Source organism: Lontra canadensis, unplaced genomic scaffold (genome assembly GCF_010015895.1).
Source record: "Lontra canadensis isolate GAN:19392208 unplaced genomic scaffold, GSC_riverotter_1.0 scaffold111, whole genome shotgun sequence".
Lineage (NCBI taxonomy): Eukaryota > Metazoa > Chordata > Mammalia > Carnivora > Mustelidae > Lontra > Lontra canadensis.
In genome coordinates this window covers 2,967,278-2,985,344 of record NW_022631105.1, presented here as the reverse complement: position 1 = coordinate 2,985,344, position 18,067 = coordinate 2,967,278, and the positions used below count along the sequence as shown (strand labels likewise).

At 56.1% G+C, this 18,067-nt stretch overlaps 1 protein-coding gene across 1 annotated transcript in view; it reads left to right on the top strand.

The window, feature by feature from the left end:
* The window catches only part of DPP6 (dipeptidyl peptidase like 6), a 646,419-nt gene that overhangs the window by 612,367 nt on the left and 15,985 nt on the right, over positions 1-18,067 (top strand). The window contains 2 exon segments of the mRNA XM_032840213.1: positions 4,189-4,236; positions 15,095-15,193. Of these exon segments, the coding sequence (XP_032696104.1) occupies positions 4,189-4,236; positions 15,095-15,193 (147 nt within the window).

The following is an 18,067-nucleotide window of genomic DNA, read 5'->3' as shown; positions in this document are numbered from 1 at the left end:
CACACACACTCACACTCCACAGTCACACCTATACGCACACAATCACACCCACATCCATAAAGTCACACTCACATGCACACAATGCAGATGTGAAATTAGCGTGAAAAGATATCCCACTTCACACAAAATTTGACAAATCTAATTCAAGAAATACCCAGATATAATATCTTCCCGTCAGAGTGGAAAAAACAAACATTTTTCAGGTATAATAGATCCCCCCATACACTGTAATTTAGAAAGCTGCTGGAGGTGGTGGACCGCGGTCCCCAGTGTCTCATACATACGCACATCCCCGGACACCCTCCCCACCACCACACGACCCCCAGCTCCCCAGAAGGAGAGCTCCCTCCCATTCGTTGGCCAAAGGCATGAGAGCCAGTGTGACCGACACGCCCAGATATATCAGGTGTATCACTGTGTACGACACGCCCCGTATGTGTCCCTCACATGCTGGGGTGAGCCAGCATGTCCCAGACGAGGGCCGGCCCTCCAGCCTGAGTCCTGGCGCACAGACGCCGCATAGGCGCAGACGCAGCAGGACTACCCTGGACGCATTTATCAGGACGTAACATCAGCGAGAAATAAACTTCCACGGTTCATAAGCACTGAGTGCAGGGGTTTTGTGTTTGAAACCTGCAGCTCATCTGGTGAAAGCCGACCGTAAGACGTTTTCGCGACGGGTGCGAGGAGTATGAGGCTTTCCCGCAACACCGTTTACAGTAACAAAAAACAGAAGGCAACAGCCTACATTTCCATCAGTAGGGAAGGCATTGAAGAAATGACCATTTGGCCATACAGGGGCATACTACACATCTGTTAGAGACGGTTTCCAGGGGCGCCTGGGGGGCTCAGTGGGTTAAGCCTCTGCCTTCGGCTCAGGTCATGATCCCAGGGTCCTGGGATCGAGCCCTGAGTCAGGCTCTCTGCTCAGCGGGGATCCTGCTTCTCTCTCTGCCTGCTTGTGATCTCTGTCAGATAAATAAAATCATTGTAAAAAGAAAAGAAATGGTTTCTCAGCTTTTAAAAATTCTTTGCGTAACTGTACATTACAGCACGACCGTTCTACACGTGTGTTTTCAGGCAGCAGAGTGTGTTTTCCATTTTGCCCATGTTGGTAGGTGTGTAATTGCTCACTCGTGTGCCCTCATCTTGTCTGTGTGAATACCTGCTTGTAAGCCCCCCCCCACCCGCTCACGGGAGCCGGGCCACGGTTGCCGCCCAGAACAGTCTAGGGTGAGCCTCCCTGTGTGCGTGTGCAGGGACGTGTGTGAGACAGTCCAGCCCTCCAGCTGCCCGGCCGTGCTCAGGTCCCAGAGCTGTGCTGACTCGTGCTGCAAACGCGAGCTCCCGCCCGTGTGGCCTTGCCCTCCGGCTCTGTGTTCCACTCTGTGGGGCCTGAGCTAGGGTTATAAACACCACCATGAGCCACAAAGGCCTTCTAAGTGTACAGGGGCTGTCAAGTGACCATTGTCCCTGGGAGGGGAGCTGGCTGCGATCAGGAGAGGGAGGACAGCTGCCCTCAAGTCTATGTTCGATGTTTTATTAAAAAACAAACAAAACTAAGGCAATAGGATGCAAACTTCAGATTTGATCAAGCTGCCAACTTACATGTCAGTGTTTTTATGTTATTTGACTCTGTTTGGTGTATCTGTTTTCACGTGCGTGTGACCATACAGGAGCGCCTTTGGGCTGTACAGAAGGATTCAGGTCACTTCTGGGAAGTGGGGTCAGCAGGGTGTTGCCCCGTCACGCCTTTCTTTAGTGTTTGCATTCCTTTTAGAAACCTATATCACGTTCATGAATTTGGAACCCTGAAAAGAAATAAAATAAAATAAAATAAAATGAAAAAAAAATCGAGGAGGGCTGAGTTTCTGACTGTATGGAGGAGATGAAAGGCTTCATATTCTCAGAACTTGTGTTTTCTCGTCCATAAAATACAGTTAGAAGCTACTTTGTAGGGCTGCCGTGAGGATGATGAATTATTCATGGTCAACCTCCCGCAGAGTGCCTTTCCATAGTAGGAGCTAAATAAATAATAATTGTTTACATTATTAATAAAAGTGTAGGATACGCTCTGTTTGCAAATTTACTCACCCTGAAATGTGCAGAGAAAATAGATGTAGTTTCTTTATTTCTCAATAAGTGATCTGCTCTTCCACATGAGCTCCCCACGGGGAAGGATGGATCTTCGAGGCAGGAAACTTAGTTTGATTCAATAATTTAAATGTGCAGCCAGCGTCTCAGTCCCTTGCCCTAAGTGCTGTCTCTTCAGATTTAAACACCTGGACTCTCAGATCCGTGCTGCCCGCCCCCTGGGGAGACAGCGTCTGATTTAGCAAATAAAAATGCAGGCCACTCAATTACATTTAATTTCAGGTAAACAACTTTTTTTTTTCTTTTTTTTTTTTTGGTGGTGAGTCCCAAATATTGCGTGGGACATATTCATACTAAAACAAAACAAAACACTGTATTGTTTATCTGAAATTCACAGGTAACCAGATACGCTGCATTTTCTTTGGGCAATCCTATGTAGCGGGTGAATGAGGGAGAGGGGCACGCGGTGGGGGGGAGATAAGGCCCCGGGCCCCCCGGACTTTGGATGTGCACTGGGCAGGGTCTGGGTCCGGTCCCTGGGCTGTGGACAGGCTCTGAGGTCCACGGCTGGTGAGACCCACAGTCTGTTTCTCACCTTAGCCAGGACCTGGCCGGACCAGCCCCATCTGATGGCTCCTCCGTAGCTCGTGCTCTTTGGGCCCCGGAATGGGACCTCCACTCGGTAGCCACTGCAGTGGGGTCGCTAAGCCCTCAGAAGAGTAGGATCCGTGGCAGGTCCATGGCTCTCACTGGAGCCCCTGGCCATGCGGCCCCATGGAAGCAGGCATGAAGTTACAGTGAGCCCAGGAATGGTCAACACCAGTCTGTCCTCTCCCCAGACAGTATGTGTCCTCCAGCTCAGACGTGGCCATGAGCTCAGAGTGTCCCCGAGTCCCCAGCCTGAAGCAGAGAACCAGCAGCACCCTGGCCACGGTGCTCCTGCCGTGGACCTTCCTCCCTCTGCCTTCCTTCATCCCTTGTCCTCTCTCTACCTCCACTGTCCCCAGTCCCCCAGGGCCAAGGGGCAGGCCTCCCCTGCTCTTCCTGGAGGCCCCGTGGCCACCGCTCAGCACACACTCCATGGATATGTAATCAACACCAGCTATATTCCAGCCGCTAGCAGGAGCGGCAGTAGGAAAGACAGCGCTTCTCGGTCTTACACCTGGTGCCGTTGAAGACAAGGACAATGAGCAAATACAGAAAATCCCCGTCCTAAGGTCCCAGCTTCACGGAACAGGACAGTGAGCTCTCCAAAGGGGGAGGAAGCGGGGATGGGTAGGGGCTGGCCGCGTGGTCGAGGAGGCTCCCGTCAGGCAGGTGGAGAAGGCGTCTCAGCAGAGACCGGACTGAAGGAAATGGGCAAGCCTGCCCGGTCCGGGGCAGAGGGAGCGGTGGGCACCCTGCAGGACCTGTCCGGGCCCGGCTGGCTGGAGCAGAGTGAATTTGCAAAGAGGGCAGAGCGGAGGTCAGAACCATCGCCTGACTCTAGCATACTTTCACGATGGTCCAGAAAATAATTTGGAAAGCCCCTTTTGCTCCCTGGACTCTCTCCTTGCTCAAGAGACTAAGGACATTTGACCACAGCCCGAAGCCACAAAGGACCCTTTGCCCGGAGCCCGCCCTTCCCTCACCCCTCCAGGCTCTGGGCTCCCCAACGGCCTTGGAGTCAGGAAGCCATCGTAAGGCGGGGGGTGGACACACGGCCAGACCTCCACACAAGAACCCTGCTGGTTAGTCAGTGTTTGCGAAGCATCTCAAGAGGCCAGTGGAGAGGCCGACCTCTCCGGGAGGAACCTGTCCAGGACGCCACTGGGGTGTCCCTCCCTCGCACTCAAGGCCCCACCTGGGATTGGCGTCGGCACAGGGACCATGGAGCGAGGGGGGAGTGAACCCCGAGATGCTGTTCGGGTATTTCTGCAGTGTGAATACGGGAGTTCGAATCGGCTCCCTTAGGATACTAAGGACACGAAGTTAGGCAGGGTCCTGGGCACACGTGTGTGCAAGCTGGAAGGGAGGCTGGATGCTCTTGTGTTTCAGATGAACTAATGGCCTTCTTTCTGTTTCTTCTCTGGCTTCTCCTCCCTACCCACTCAGGTCCTGGAGTCCCCACGGTGACAGTGCACAACACGACCGATAAGAGAAGTAAGTGCCTTTTGCTCTTTTCTGGAATCTTCCTGCGCCGAAGAAAGGAAGCCCAAGTTCTGGGGCAGAATCCAGCCACGTGCTCCTATTTGGAGACACAGATGGCGCGGTCCTAGCGGTTCAGAGTGACCCCCACAATGGCCAGTGTTGGTCAGTGTGGTGGGCGGTCAGAGCCACGAAGCCAAAAGATGAGCTGAGGCCCGGAGGCCACTGCTGCCGTGCATGGCCCTGTCTGCGCCCCAGGCTCTGCAGCCTGGCCCTCCACGGGGGGTCAAGGCTCCACAGGCACTTGGAGGTTCGTCTGCCCTTGTGGGTGGGGGACATCTTCACGGGACAAGGGGCCTTCCCTGGGGGACCTCCCAGCACATTTTTGCTTGAAGGGACCCCAGGCAAGTTGACACGCACACCCTTGTGTTTAGTACTCGTGTAACTCAGGCGCATCCTGTCCCAGGCAGACCCTCGTAGAGCTGGAATGAAGAGAATACGCCCTCAGCACCTCTTTCCTGGTCTTCCTCAACCCTGTCCCTAAGGAACCCCACTGCTTCCTTCCTCCTGGCCCCCGACGCCTTCCCACGGTGGTACCACCGGCCCTGGCAGGACCCTGCTCTGCCTTCAGACCTCAGGCTCCGAAGGCAGCAGTCACTCTGCCCTTCCCTTGAATATCGAGGCAGCCGGGTGTCCGTGACTCTGATTCCCGGCCTGGGGGTCAGGCGTTGAGCGCCCCTGGCGTGCAGGGGTGGGTCAGGCGTCGAGCGCGGCTGGCGTGCAGGGGTAAGGAGGGTGGAAGGCGGAGTCTCCCATGTTCTGTTTAGACGCTGGTGAGAAAGTAGCTGAAGTGTTTCAAATAGGTAAAACAGATTGATTTAGAGAGAGCGTTTAGAGAATAATCCCAAATGATGACCGTAGTCCACAAAACTTATCCAGTAATTACTGGAGACTCAAAAGTAAAAGAGAACACCGGAAATAGATTTTTAAAATCACTTAAAATGCAAAAGAAGTCCAGAAAAGGGCTGTCAGACGGATACGAGACCCACTCAGAACACTTGCGTGGCCATCAGTGGGGAAGTCACTGCGCCGGCCTGTCTCTTGTCCTCTCGGAGGTGCGACGTTCTGGGCACCGCAGTGCCCGGCCCCAGGCCTCATCTCCGGCACCGCTGGGGAGCCTTCTGGGAGCCTGTGAGGTTTGGGGTCTGCATCACGTGCCCCATAGGGATGGGATGTGACCCGATTATCAGGGCTACACCCCACCCAGCCACAGGCTGCCCGCTCTTGTGGGCACAGGGGCTTGGAGAGTCCTGGGGAGGCTGCCCGAGGGGTTGGGTCGGACGCCTACCTCAAGGCAGGCCTCTGCGGGGTCGACAGACACAGCCCGGCCTGACAGCCTTGTTTTAAAAAAGTGTTTGTGCTCAAATCTCTTTAGCAATGATTTTTCACTTCGAAACATGGAAATGTTTCAAAAAGCCTCAACTGGAACATCTTTTCGTCTGAAGAGAATGTGTCCTCCTCACTTAGAGGACTTGTTAAAATGTAAGAATTCTATAGAGAGTGTGTGTGTGTCTGTGTGTGTGCGTGTGTTTATACAACGGAGTATCCACCATCAGAAAGAAAGAAACCTTGCCATCTGCGATGACGTGGATGGAACTGGAGGGTAATGTGCTACGTGAACTACGTCCGTCCGAGAAAGACAATGATCATGTGATCTCCCTGACATGTAGACTTGAAGAAACAAGACAGAGGATCCCAGGGGAAGGGAGGGAAAGATAAAATCAGAGGAAACCAGAGAGGGACACACGTGAGAGACTGTGAACTCCAGGGAACAAACTGCGGGCTGCTGGAGGGGAGGGGTGGGGGATGGGGTCCCTGGGGGAGGGGCATTGAGGGGGACTCGTGACGATTCGAGCACTGGGTGTTACCTGCTACTGAAGAATGACGGAAATCTACCCCAGGAACAAACATACACACACACACAAAAAGTACATAGAAAATTTCCTCATATTTCATGAAGCTTTTTCCTTCTTAAAAACCTGTGGTCTGACGCATGCTGAACGGGGTGTGTAGTCGGTGTCCTTGCCGGACGCTGCCCCATGCTGCAGAGGGTGTCACTCTGCGGGGAGGCTGGGTATGGGGTGCGTGGGATGCTAGGCCCTGTTTTCGAAATGTCCCATGAATTTATGAGCCTTTCAAAATAAACAGCCTTTTTTCTTTGTTAAATCAGTAGTAAAAAGCACAAAACTATTTCTAGGTGCTTTTCCCCCCTTTTAAGGAAACTAGGTGTGGCTGTTCAGAAAAGCATTTGCTTCAACCCTCTGACTTGCTTCTTTGGAGGACGCTGTTAGGGATCCGTCCACATCAGGGGTGACGCGGCGCCTGCGTCTGGGGAGGCCTTGTGCCCGGTAGCCACACGCGGGTCCGGCCGTGATCACACGTCCAGGGCTGCTGGGGGCCAGCAGCGCGAGCCCCGGGAGCGAGGCCCAGTCCCTGCTTGTGTTCGGGCTCCCGTGGGCCTGCACATGAACTCAGGCCTACGTCTTAGGTGCCTCCCACATAATGACACAGGCTGTTTATTCTCTTTATAAAACGGGGCAGCGTGCGTGCGGGTGTCCCGCACCGTGAGAGCGTCTGGGAAGAATTCTCCCTGTGCCCGCCAGCGCAGGAAGCAGGGGACAGCTCTCAGTCCGAGAGGTCTCCCGATTCTGTGGGGAAACCAAGCAACCCCCTTCTTATCACCGGGTTGGTGGCTGGCTGTGACAACCCCTCCGCCCGGTCAGCCCCCTGAGTCTGGAGGTTGTAGTTGTCATCTGTATTCTGGGGGGACCCCCTGAAAAGAGGTTTTTAGAGAAGCTTTTCACTGTTTGGGGTTCAGGGGTCACAGTTGCTGGTGATTGCCGGGGTCGGGGGGCATGGAATGGGAAATGGAAGGATTCTGCCCGCAGCCTGCCGTCGGCCCACGTGGGGGCATCGGGGCGCCTCCCGTGAAGGTGGCACCGCCGTGCCGCCAGCTGAGTGCGGGGAGCCAGACGGCGTCTGGGCCGTGCGGATGTGGATGTGGAGTCCTCTCCGACCACACGTCCTCACAAGCCTGCGCGCCCGGCCGTGGGCGGACCCCGGCTTTCCCACAGCCTGAGCCTCGCTCTGGGGGGAGCTCATCCCGACCCGCCTGTTGCCGCGTGTCTGGTCTCACTGCAGCCCAGGGTTTTCCGGACCGCGGACGCAGACCCCCGAGGTGGACATAGAATGACTCCGTGGTTGAGCTGCTGGGGGGGTCCGCCCCCCAAGAGCAGAAGAGGCGTGTCCATCCCTGTGGGTGAGGACGTCAGGCCCATACAACAGCTCCTTTTCGCGCATGAGAATCTCGGGTGTCCCTAGGATCCGGCAGCTGACTTGAGCTGCCCAGCAGTGAGATGGCCCGCGCTGCTCCCTGCGTGCGCCCCGTCTGCTGCAGCTCGCCCTCCCCGCCCCTCCACACATGTCCTCCTGTCCTTTCTGCCCTCGAGCGGCTTTGGGGCCAGATGACAGGGCAAGGGTGAAGTAGGGGGGTCCCCAGTGACTGCGACAGTGCGGGCAGCCTGGTTTCCTGTGAGCGCCAGGGTCACAGCCTCTGACTCCCCATCTTCCTCTTGCCAGTCCCGGCCCTGCCCCGTGCCCCATGCCCACATCCTGCTGGCTGCACAGAATGCTGGGAAATAACTCTCCTGCTGGCTCCATGCCCCTCGGGTAAAATCAGGAACCCGTGACTGGTGGTGACAGCCACTGGGAGCACCACCCCCGGAATCTGAGTGCACATCCCCCAGAAACGTGTGCTGTCGCAGCCCCAGAGGCTGCAGGTTCAAGGTCAGGATGTGGGCAGGGTGACGGGGTTCCAAGGCTGCAGGGGAAGGCGGTCCCCCAGCTCCCAGTGGCAGCTGGCAACCATTCTGGCATTCCTGGGCTGGCACAAGGGTCACCGTTCCTCGTCACACGGCCTCCTCGTGTGCGGCCTTGTGTCCAAATCTCCCCTTCCTACAAGGACACCAGTAGTCATGCTGGATTAGGACCCTCATGGCCTCAGCCCAACTTGTTTCTGCTGCAAAGACCCTGATTCCGAATACGGCCACCGTGAGAGGTACTGGGGGCGAGGACGTCAGCATGTTTGAGGGATACAATCCGACATACGACACAGCAGAATGAGGGTTTGTAATTTGCTCCCGTGAAACCCAGGTCGTGGGATCCTTGTCGCTGTCCCGGGAGGAAGCCCATCACCATTGCCCCCGCTTCTGGCCACGTGGGCGGGAAGAAAGAAAAGAAGGTTGTGTGGGATTTGTTGCATCGAGGCCCAGCGGAGGTCGGCGTCATTTCCAGCACACGGGATTCCCTCACGGGGACCCACTGAGATGCCAGAGAGGCCCCGGAAGGAGGGAGACAGGCCGATGGGTGCTAGCAGCCACTGTCACACGAGGAAGGTCTAGGACACAACGGGCTGCCTTTGCCCGTCCCTGAGAGGGGAGTGACTGAGGCCGTACTTACTGGCCGTTTCTGTACAGATCACTCGGCCTGAGCGAGCCCATCAGATACATCCCTGTGCTGGCCTGTGGAGGTGCCCTCCGGAGACCCCAGAGGGCAGACAGGTGTGCCCGGTGCCAGAGGGGTCCCTATGAGGGGGTGGACCCCACCCCACCACGGAGGGTTCTCTGACTGCGGCGGGGAGCACCAGCGCCTGGGGGTGTGGGAAGGGAGGAGGAGAGGTGCCACAGGCCAACCCCCGGGGGGGGGGGCCCGGGGGGGGGGGGGGGGAGATGGGGGCTTGGGACCCACCCCTACCTGCACTCGTGAGCCCAGAGTCTGCAGAGGGCACAGAAGACAGAAATGTCCTAACAGACCTAAGCATATAGGAGAAGCCACGGAGGCCCATATTTAGTGCCCGGTGGGAGTGGAGGTGGGAGTTCTGGGTGTTTATCTAACCCGGAGTCAAGGTCTCCAAGACCTGAAGGGAGTCGTGAGCCTTCATCTAGGGCTCCGGGAAAATCGGCTGCCGTCCTTCTAATCTGGTAGGGATTTGAGATTTGGGTTATCTTTGTGATTTTTTTTTCAAGTCCTCATTTTCCCCACTCTGCTGTAGGAATTCCCAGATTACAAGCGATCTCGGTGTGGAGGGGTAGGAAGGACGAGGGCTGAGTGGTGTTTATTTAACTCACTGGGCATGGGATTGCTGTGCATACAGGGCTCACCGCAGGAAAGAACGGAAACCGTTTCCTTCTGGGAACCTGGGAATCTGAGATTTGGGAGTGAAGAGATATTAGATGACAATGGACGGAACATCTTCGTTCCAAGGCTGGAAGGCGCAAGTCGGTCTGGGCACAGTGCTCCCTGGAGGGCCTTCCTCACGCCCCGGGTACGGTGGTCTGGGGAGGCGGCGCGCTGTGGGCCTGCCCGCCCCGCAGCCTCTGTGCCCATCCCTCGGGCTCCCTCCGTCTGGGATCGCTGCGGTCATCTCCGACCCCGTGTCCTCAGCAGATGCCAGACGCATGGCCTCGCTGGTCAGATGCGACATGTCACTCCCGAGGGCTGTGGCGGTCGCAGGGACGGTCGAAGGGCACACGACGCAGTTCCTACTCCTCACCGACAACCCGGGAGAGGGGACCCGGCTCGACATCTCAGATGAGCACTGAGGCTCTCGGGTTGCCGAAATAACCAACAGCTAACACACTGTTTCTCCCGGAATTCTGATGCACCAAGAGCAAATCATCTGAGTTCTCTCGAAAGAGAGAAAAGAAGGAAGAAAGGAAGGCAGAGAAACAGCAAACCGCAGTGCGCTCCCATTTTTTTTAAAGATGGGGTCAAATGTTCGGATTTTTCAGGTCACGAAGTCAGTCAGTGAATGTGGACGGAAGCCGGCGGTGCGGGCTTCACGTGGATGTTGGGACGTGCAAAGGAATCTGGAGCAGGAGACCCAAACCCTGGCAGCCCCCAGCCCCTGCCCTGTCCTGGAGGGGGACAGCACGGACAGGCGGGGGTCCTCCTGGGATGTGAGAGCTGGACGCTGCGGGCCGGGGCACACGGCAGAGACTGCGCCGGAGTTCCAGCCTCTGGTTCTGTCGTGTTGTCGTCATCGTCTAAACCAGATTCTCTGATCACAGCTCCCGAAATCAACCCTGGGTTAGTCTGACTCAGCGCCGAGTCCCTTGCTGTGTTTAAACCTCATGCGTCGGGAAGGCCGTGCTGCCTGGCTGTGTGGACGGAGACGGAATTTGGGCACTCTGTGGGAAGCCTAGTCTGCCAGCTAGCGTGCGGCCTGTGCTCGTGGCAGCTCCGGGCTCCGAGGACAGAAGCTTCGGGAACGATGCCGGTCCGCTGGAGAGAGGCCCCGCCAGGTCAGGGCCGCTTGGCACAGCCACCCCAGCCATGCTCTGCCACGTGAAATGACTGTTTCAGAATTCTTTGTCCTCTCTCGTCCTCCCCGCTGACCCCAGCACCACCCCGGGGGATAGGTGACTTCTTTCCCTTCAGAAAATCTGAACTTGTGAGCAGAGCCTGCGGCCGTGTTCGCAGATGTGACTCTGAATTATTTAGAAGCAGTTTCCTGAAGAACGTAATTATGGCTGGGACCCAAGTACACTCATCTGGGGCTTGGGCATTCATACAACTTGGGTGCCGGGACAGAAGAGCCACAAAACCACAGTTACTACGTGGCTGGTGTTACCGTGAGGAGGGCGTACAGCTCGGCTCCTCGGACGCGCCGTCCAGGCCGCGGCCCGGCTACGAGAGGCCCGGACTTGCCGATGGGGCAAGGAGACCCCACCATGGGGCGTGATATCCGGGCATTCGCTCCTGTGCCTCTCCTTCCCACGGACACACAAGAAGGGCGGCCGCTGCCTTTGTCATCCACAGGTCGGCTGCCCATTGGCTTCAGGCAGATTCTGGTCCCATTTCCCCGAATGCGGCCAAGTGGGGACCCTGCAGTGCCGTGAGCAGCAGGGTCTGGGGCAGCCCGCGGGCCATGGCGCACCCGTCCGCTGGGGTGGGGGCGGCCCCTCTGAGCCTGCCCACGCGCCTGCCGTCTCACTGTGTCCAGATCTGATAATAGCTAATTCCGCCAAATATTAGAGGGGGCTCACATTTAATTAAGGAGTGGCCATTTGTATGCTCCCGACGGGAGGTCCCCGTGGCCGTGAAGTCAAAAGAAGGGTCCTTCGGGAACACGCCAATCTTCTCCTATTTCCTCTGCTGAGCTCCTGCCTTCTTTGAATGCAATTATGGGAACAAATAAAATGGCTTAACTCAACTCCCCCGTGGGCCAGCCAGCTCTCTGCTGATAAAACCAGCTGTGTGGGCAATCATTAAATGAGAAATCTAATATTTAACTAAATTTAATAGTCTGTTGCTTTGGTGCCTCTGTGAAGGGTGGGATTTGGGGCCAGAGGCGAGCTATTCAGACAGAGCCCACGGGGTCTGTGCTCCGTTCGAATATCACGTGCCCCCGCTCGAAGCCGGAGCTCCGGGGTCCAGGAGTGGGAGGGCTGTTCCCGCGGCGAGCGTGTGTTCTCCGTAACTCCAGGCAAGCTGAGCTCGGTGGGCAGCAAAAACACACTGCAACCTACGTGTGAAATTTCTCCTTCAGGATCGGCGTTAGAGGTTGCTGAGTGATGTCAGAAGGACCGGCTCCAGGGGCGCCTGGGGGCTCAGTCGGTAAGCGTCTGCCTCCGGCTCAGGTCATGATCCCAGCGTCCTGGGATCGAGTCCCGCGTCGGGCTCCTTGCTCCGCAGGGAGCCTGCTTCTCCCTCTGCCACTCTGTCTGCCTGTGCTCTCTCTCTCTCTCTCTTTCTCTGACAAATAAATAAAAATCTTTTTCAAAAAAAAAAAAGAAAGAAATACCGGATCCAAACGCGCACACGGCGAGAGGAGCATAACAACCCGTGAGAGGCTCTGTAGCTTCTTCCGTTTCGGAAGCCGGTGATCCAGGCTGGCCTCGCCACCAGCAGACTTCCCCGGCGGAGACTGGGGCCCGCGCCCCAGGAGCGTGCTGCTGCCTCTTGGGAGCTGTGGCCCACCTTTGTTCCCATTAGTGCCTGCTAATTGCCCTCGTCCAGTTTGACCCATGTGTATACACTTGGCCTAGAAGGATGGCGGGCTCTTCGATGGCCCCGGGAGATCTGAGCACTGGCTCCGCAGTGAGCACAGGTCTGGGCAGCGTCCGTGAATTGCCTCCTGATCCGGGCGTTAACTCAGTATTGACTCGCGTTTGTCACGAGTCCTTCCAGTGCTGTACGCTTTCCAGTCGGTGTAACGAAGTGTGCTTCAGTTCTGTTGTCGGGGATGGGGGAGGCGGGGAAGCCTCCAATGGTGTCAACTCTTACTGCTCGGGAGTCCTGAAACACGCAGGAGGAACCCCCCCACCCCACCCAGGCCCCCGCAGCTTCCTGTCCAGCGGAGTCCATCTTGGGGCCGTGGAAATGGGGCCATGGGGAAACAGGGAGAAAGACTGGGGTGGAAACCCAGACTCAGCTTCAGAGGAGATAACGTCATTTCTGGAGTATGGATTGGATTTCCACATCTACTCAGGTGACTGGAAATTCGTGTGGTTTGTCTCTGGGATGGGACCAAGCACTGAAGCCTTGGGTGCTGGAGGTCAGGGAAAGGCAGTCGGGCAAATGACCACAACCCTTACAGTTGTGTTCAGAGCAGGTACCCAAGCTGGGCTTCTATTTGTGGATGCCATGTTTGGCCTGAGGGAGGAGCCAGCAAAGAAAGTTCTAGTCATGGACATCAGTGACTGTGCCAAGGTCCTGTGGCAGCAGAGACTTGGGAAAATGTGGTTTTCCTCCTCTCTGCAGAGCTGCCTTCTAGACTTCTTGCCCTACCATTGGGACGAGAACACAAATAAGAAATAGTTCCTGTCTCACAAACCAGCTCCTCTCCCCTGACAGTGCCCTCCCACAACACTGTTAAAGGGCTGAGGGCACTAAATGAGATTTATTTATTTATTATTTTAGAGAGAGAAAGAGAGAACACAGCGGGGAGGGAGGGGCAGGGAGAGGGAGAGAATCTCCACCTAGAGCAGAGCCAGATGTGGGGCTCGATCTCACCACCCTGAGATCATGACTTGGGCCAAAATCAAGAATTGGACACTCAAAAAATTGAGCCCCCCGGGCACCCCACGGATGAGGGCATTTAGACTCAGCAAAAGCAAGTGCTATGTGGGCTCTCCGAGGAGTCCAGGCAGGGGTGTGGGGCAGGCCGAGGGGCACCACCGCCACCCTGGGGCAGCGCCCCTGCCCCAACTTGTGTGCGTGACCCCGAGGTACAGTGCGCCCTCTCTCGGCCACATCTCCAGGTCTCAGAGTTCAGGTCGTCTGCCTGGACCTCCCGGTATATCCCTTGCAGACACAGTGTCCAGACCCACTGTCCACAAAGGACATTGTCTCTTGCCTGCCACACAATGTTCAGAATCTTCCATGGGTGGGTCCAGCTTAAGGGTTTTTTTTATTTTTAAGTCTCCCTATTTGAAAACGAGCATTACTGTTTCCCCCACTCCCCTTTTCATCAAAGCTTAGTTTTCAAACACGTGTCCAGCAACTTGTAAAACATTTTTGGTTTTGTCTGTTTGCTCATCACTGTTCTGCAACTGTCCCTGTCCACGGGCGGCCACGGGACTTTGCCGGCCCCGCTCACAGACAGGCCCTCAGATCCCTGGTGGCCGCGTGTCCTTCAGAGAAAACCACTCGGCGCCCGAGTCCCCTGATTCTGGGCCACGTTGGGCCTCCATGCGCCATCTTGGAGTGACTCCGGGTCTGTTGCTCTGAAAGGGAGTTGTTACGGGAAGCTCCCCTGTTCCCAGAGCGCTGCTTGTGGTGTGAGTTCACTCGGGGAAGTATTCGTGAGTGTTTCAGAGTCAGGAGCCAGAGCTGGAGCTCCTTGACGGAAGATTTCCATTTCTAGTGGCCACTAGGTGTCCCCATACGTGGGCTCAACATGAGAAAGGAAAGGGGAGGCCGGGTGGTTTTTGTTACAGAGCAGATGGTGACGGAGGAGGAACGGCCTTTGCAGCAGGAAATCGGTGAAGTGGGCTGACGAGGGGCGTCCGTGCTCCCGGGGAAACACCGCCAGGGCTCACTTGCCTGTGAGGACCCAGCCCAGGCTATACCATCTCCTGCTAATTTGGAGGGAAAAGGGCCGGTCCCACTGTGCTGTGCCCTGTGGCCCCCAACAGCTGGTAGGGACATCCAGATTAGGATCACATCATGAGTCGGATAGGAGATCGGAATCCACTTTTCCTGCAAAATTTGAAGAGCACACTCCAGCCTCCACCCTCCTTGCCTTCTGTGGTTATCGTGGCCGCTGGATTTGGAAGGTCCTCATCCTAACAGATGTGTGATGTTTGTTTTCTGAAACCAGCGGTTTGGGGATGAAACAAACCCAGACCAGGACATCTGGGCGGCCCACTCGGTGAAGCGTCTGCCTTCGGCTCAGGTCATGATCCTCGGGTCCTGGGATCGAGCCCCGCATCGGGCTTCATGCTCAGCGGGGAGCCTGATTCTCCCTCTCCCACTCCCCCTGCTTATGCTCTCTCTCTCTCAAATAAATAAAATCTTAAAAGAAATAAATACCCAGACCTATACATGGGAGTGAGCGGTGCCATGGGAATGACAACCTGTGGGCAGTGGATGGTCTACCTGAGACGGTGGAAAGAATCCTCCACCTGCCCAAGCCCCGGACCTGAGGACAGGGCATCCCCCTTGTCTCAGTTTCCTGGTCTGCACAAAAGAAATAACAACCATCCCCTCCGGGCCTGATGTAGGAAATCGCGGGCTGACCCGCAGGAAAGCCGGTGGCTTCAGTAAGTGATCGCTGAGTCTGAATGTGTCGTTTCTCTTTCTCTCTTAGAAATGTTTGATCTAGAAACAAACGAGCGTGTACAGAAGGCCGTACGTGACCGACAGATGCCCAAAGTGGAATACAGGAAGGTCGAGGTTGATGATTACAGTAAGTGCCGCGTTGTCCTCCTGCGAGGGGAAGCCAGGAGGCCGGCAGGGGACTGCTGTGCCCTGAGGCTCCCCCACGCCCCACTTCCCGGCCTCCTGGCTGGAAATGCATCCCAGCCCACACAGGGGGAGACTCAGGCGGGGCTCATGGGGGAGTGCATCCTGCCCTGGGCCTACTGTGCTCAGAACCAAGACACCCCTGGGGCAACAGACCAAAAAAACAGGGGAGCATGGATTTCTGTCCCAAGAGGCTGACAGTAAATAAGGTCCCAGGCCAAAATTCTCTCTTTTGGGGGGAACAAGTCATGACACCATCCAGAGGAAACATCCTTCCTCTGGAAATTTCTGTTAGTCTGATGTTTTCCTGCTTCATCGTCTAAGCTCTCGGTGATGCTCATGGGCCAAGGAGGCGTCCTTGTGACAGGAAAGATGGTCCCACGAAGGACTGGTGTGCCGTCACACCTGAGAGCGCCCAGCACTTGGCCTTTCCTTGTGTCCCTCTTTGTCTTCAGCTGTCCCTTCTCTTTACAAGCACGGACGCTGTGCTGGATCCCCAGACTCCTGGCCGGAAGCGGACTCCTGTCTCCAGGAGGGAAGCAGAGTCCTCATAGCCTCACTCCCCCTCCCTAGAGAGGGCCGCCCGGGTCAACCCAGCCCACCCTGGCAGCCTCACTGCCTGCCAGATGTTTGCCCTTGGAAAACCCATGTACACAATGCCCCCAAACACATCCTTCCCCCAGAGCTGTCCCTGCTTTGGGGGACAGCACCCTTCTCTCAAACAAGGTAGGCTCCAACCTTCATTCAACTCTGTCCACCCATCACTCAGCTTCTCAAATAGCTTTCCTCTCCTGGGCTGACTCGGCCGGACTGACCATCACTGCTGGATTTCTTTGTTGAAGATGAGTAGGTCACCAGGGGTTGATGGAAAGGGTTGAGATGGAGGAGTGATGTCTGTACTGCAGGGGTGGGGGCTGGGGTCGTTGTGCCCCTGCCCGAGTTGGCCACCCTAGCCCATCCTTGGAGGCTCCTTCCCTACCTGCTCCCTTACAGAGGGGCAGTGGCTCCTCACCTGGGCCAGCAGGCCCAGGGGCATTATTAAGCATCCCCTTGTAAGAAAAAACACAGCGACCTGACAGTCTGTGACCTCCCAAGGTTAGGCGCCCAGGCTCACCCCCATGAAGCAGAAGCAGAGTGACCCAGACAGTGTATATGGCAGAGAAATGGCCAGGAGTTCAGGACAGCACAAGTGGACTGGTGTCACCTGAAGGTTCCCAGGAAGGTGGGACTAGGTCAGAGTCCTTGGAGTGGGCTTTACGGTAGCCACAGGAGCGGAGAGTGCTGTCCGGGAGGGAGCAGCACGAGCCGGCGCTCACTGAGGGGAGAGTCAGGAGCAAGAAGCTCACAAAAATATATTATATGTTTATAAAAAATAAAATTTAAAAAAAAAAGCTCACAAGACCAGCAGAGCATGAGGACACACAGGAGCCGTGGGAATCCCAGCTCTGATGGTGATCGGGAGACACAGGGACACACCAGCAAGAAGCACGGGCGTGTGGCCCAGGGTGACACCAAGCTCCTGATGGATTCCCCCGGGTCTTGGCTTGTCTTAAATCCCACCCTGTCCCTGCTGCTCCGTGAAGAGAGCTACACTGGGCAGATCGGGGGAACCCGCATATGGAGGGCCCGTCGGGGACACCGCCTACCACAGGAGCAGGTCAGAGGAAAATCTGGGCGGCCCCCGCAGAGCGCAGCTGGGCAGGGTCCACACGGACCCTGGCGTCCAGTTACTCAGAACAGACTCAAATTAATGAGAACCTTAAACAAACTGCGTGTTTCTTGGTGCCATTTTCTTCTGTAGGGAAGAACCAAACAGCAGGATGATTTTAAATTGATAGGGGGTGGGTGAATGATGGAGGGAGCGAGGGACGGAAGGACAGAAAGATGGCAGGACGGCTGAATAAATAGGCAAGCAATGTCCACGCTTTGTTTCCGACCCCTGTTACCTCCCAGGTCTATCTACAGACCTCGAGACAGGCTCCATCATTTCTAGGCCCCAGTGCAACATGACAGCACGGGGTTCATCATTCACGCTCATTCCCACTGCACACCACAGGGTCCTTGCACAGGCTGTGCGGCCGGGCTGGAGGCCCTCCGTGGTCAGACTTCAACTTCAACCCCCAACGCCGGCAGTACTTTTTCTGGAACATACCATCATATTTTCCCATGTCCGTTGCTTCCTATCGCAGCCAGCGAGGTTAGATCATATTTCTTTACAAAATTCTTCATCTCCTGGGCCCGCTGCCCTCCTTCTCCATGCCAATCCACACACGCTATCCCAGCAGTTTCCCAAATCCTAACACCATCCCCTCCGAAAATGCAGACAAAGGCCTTTAAAAACAAATCATCAACTCTCCCACCCTTGCCATCGGAGTTCCTCCCCGTGCAAGGTTTCCTTGCTAGGTGGGTGGGAATGCAGGTGCTAGGAAAGCAGGCGTGTGTGGGGACTGTCACCTGAATGTCACTCCTCTGGGGTCACAGTCTGCAAGACGTGTTCCTCCCGACCTGTCTGGTTATGTTTTATTTTTTCATTTCATGCCACCGGAGGCTCAGGCTCTCCTTCGGGAAACAGTCCGTCTTCAGGAAGGGCTCCCGGCCCTGTATGCAGCCAGTCGTGGCCGAGGTCGCCCGCGGGCTTATCAGCAGCAGAGCGCAGCCCAGACCATGTTTTATGGATGTTGCATGATAAAGTCAGACGCCTGCCTCTCTGCCGGTCCCTGGGCCATTGATCCAATTTGCAAGCCATTAACATTCGGCCAGAATCAGTAATGAGCACCTGGTCGGAGCCGGCGTCTGAGCCCGCCCCCCAGCCTGGGAT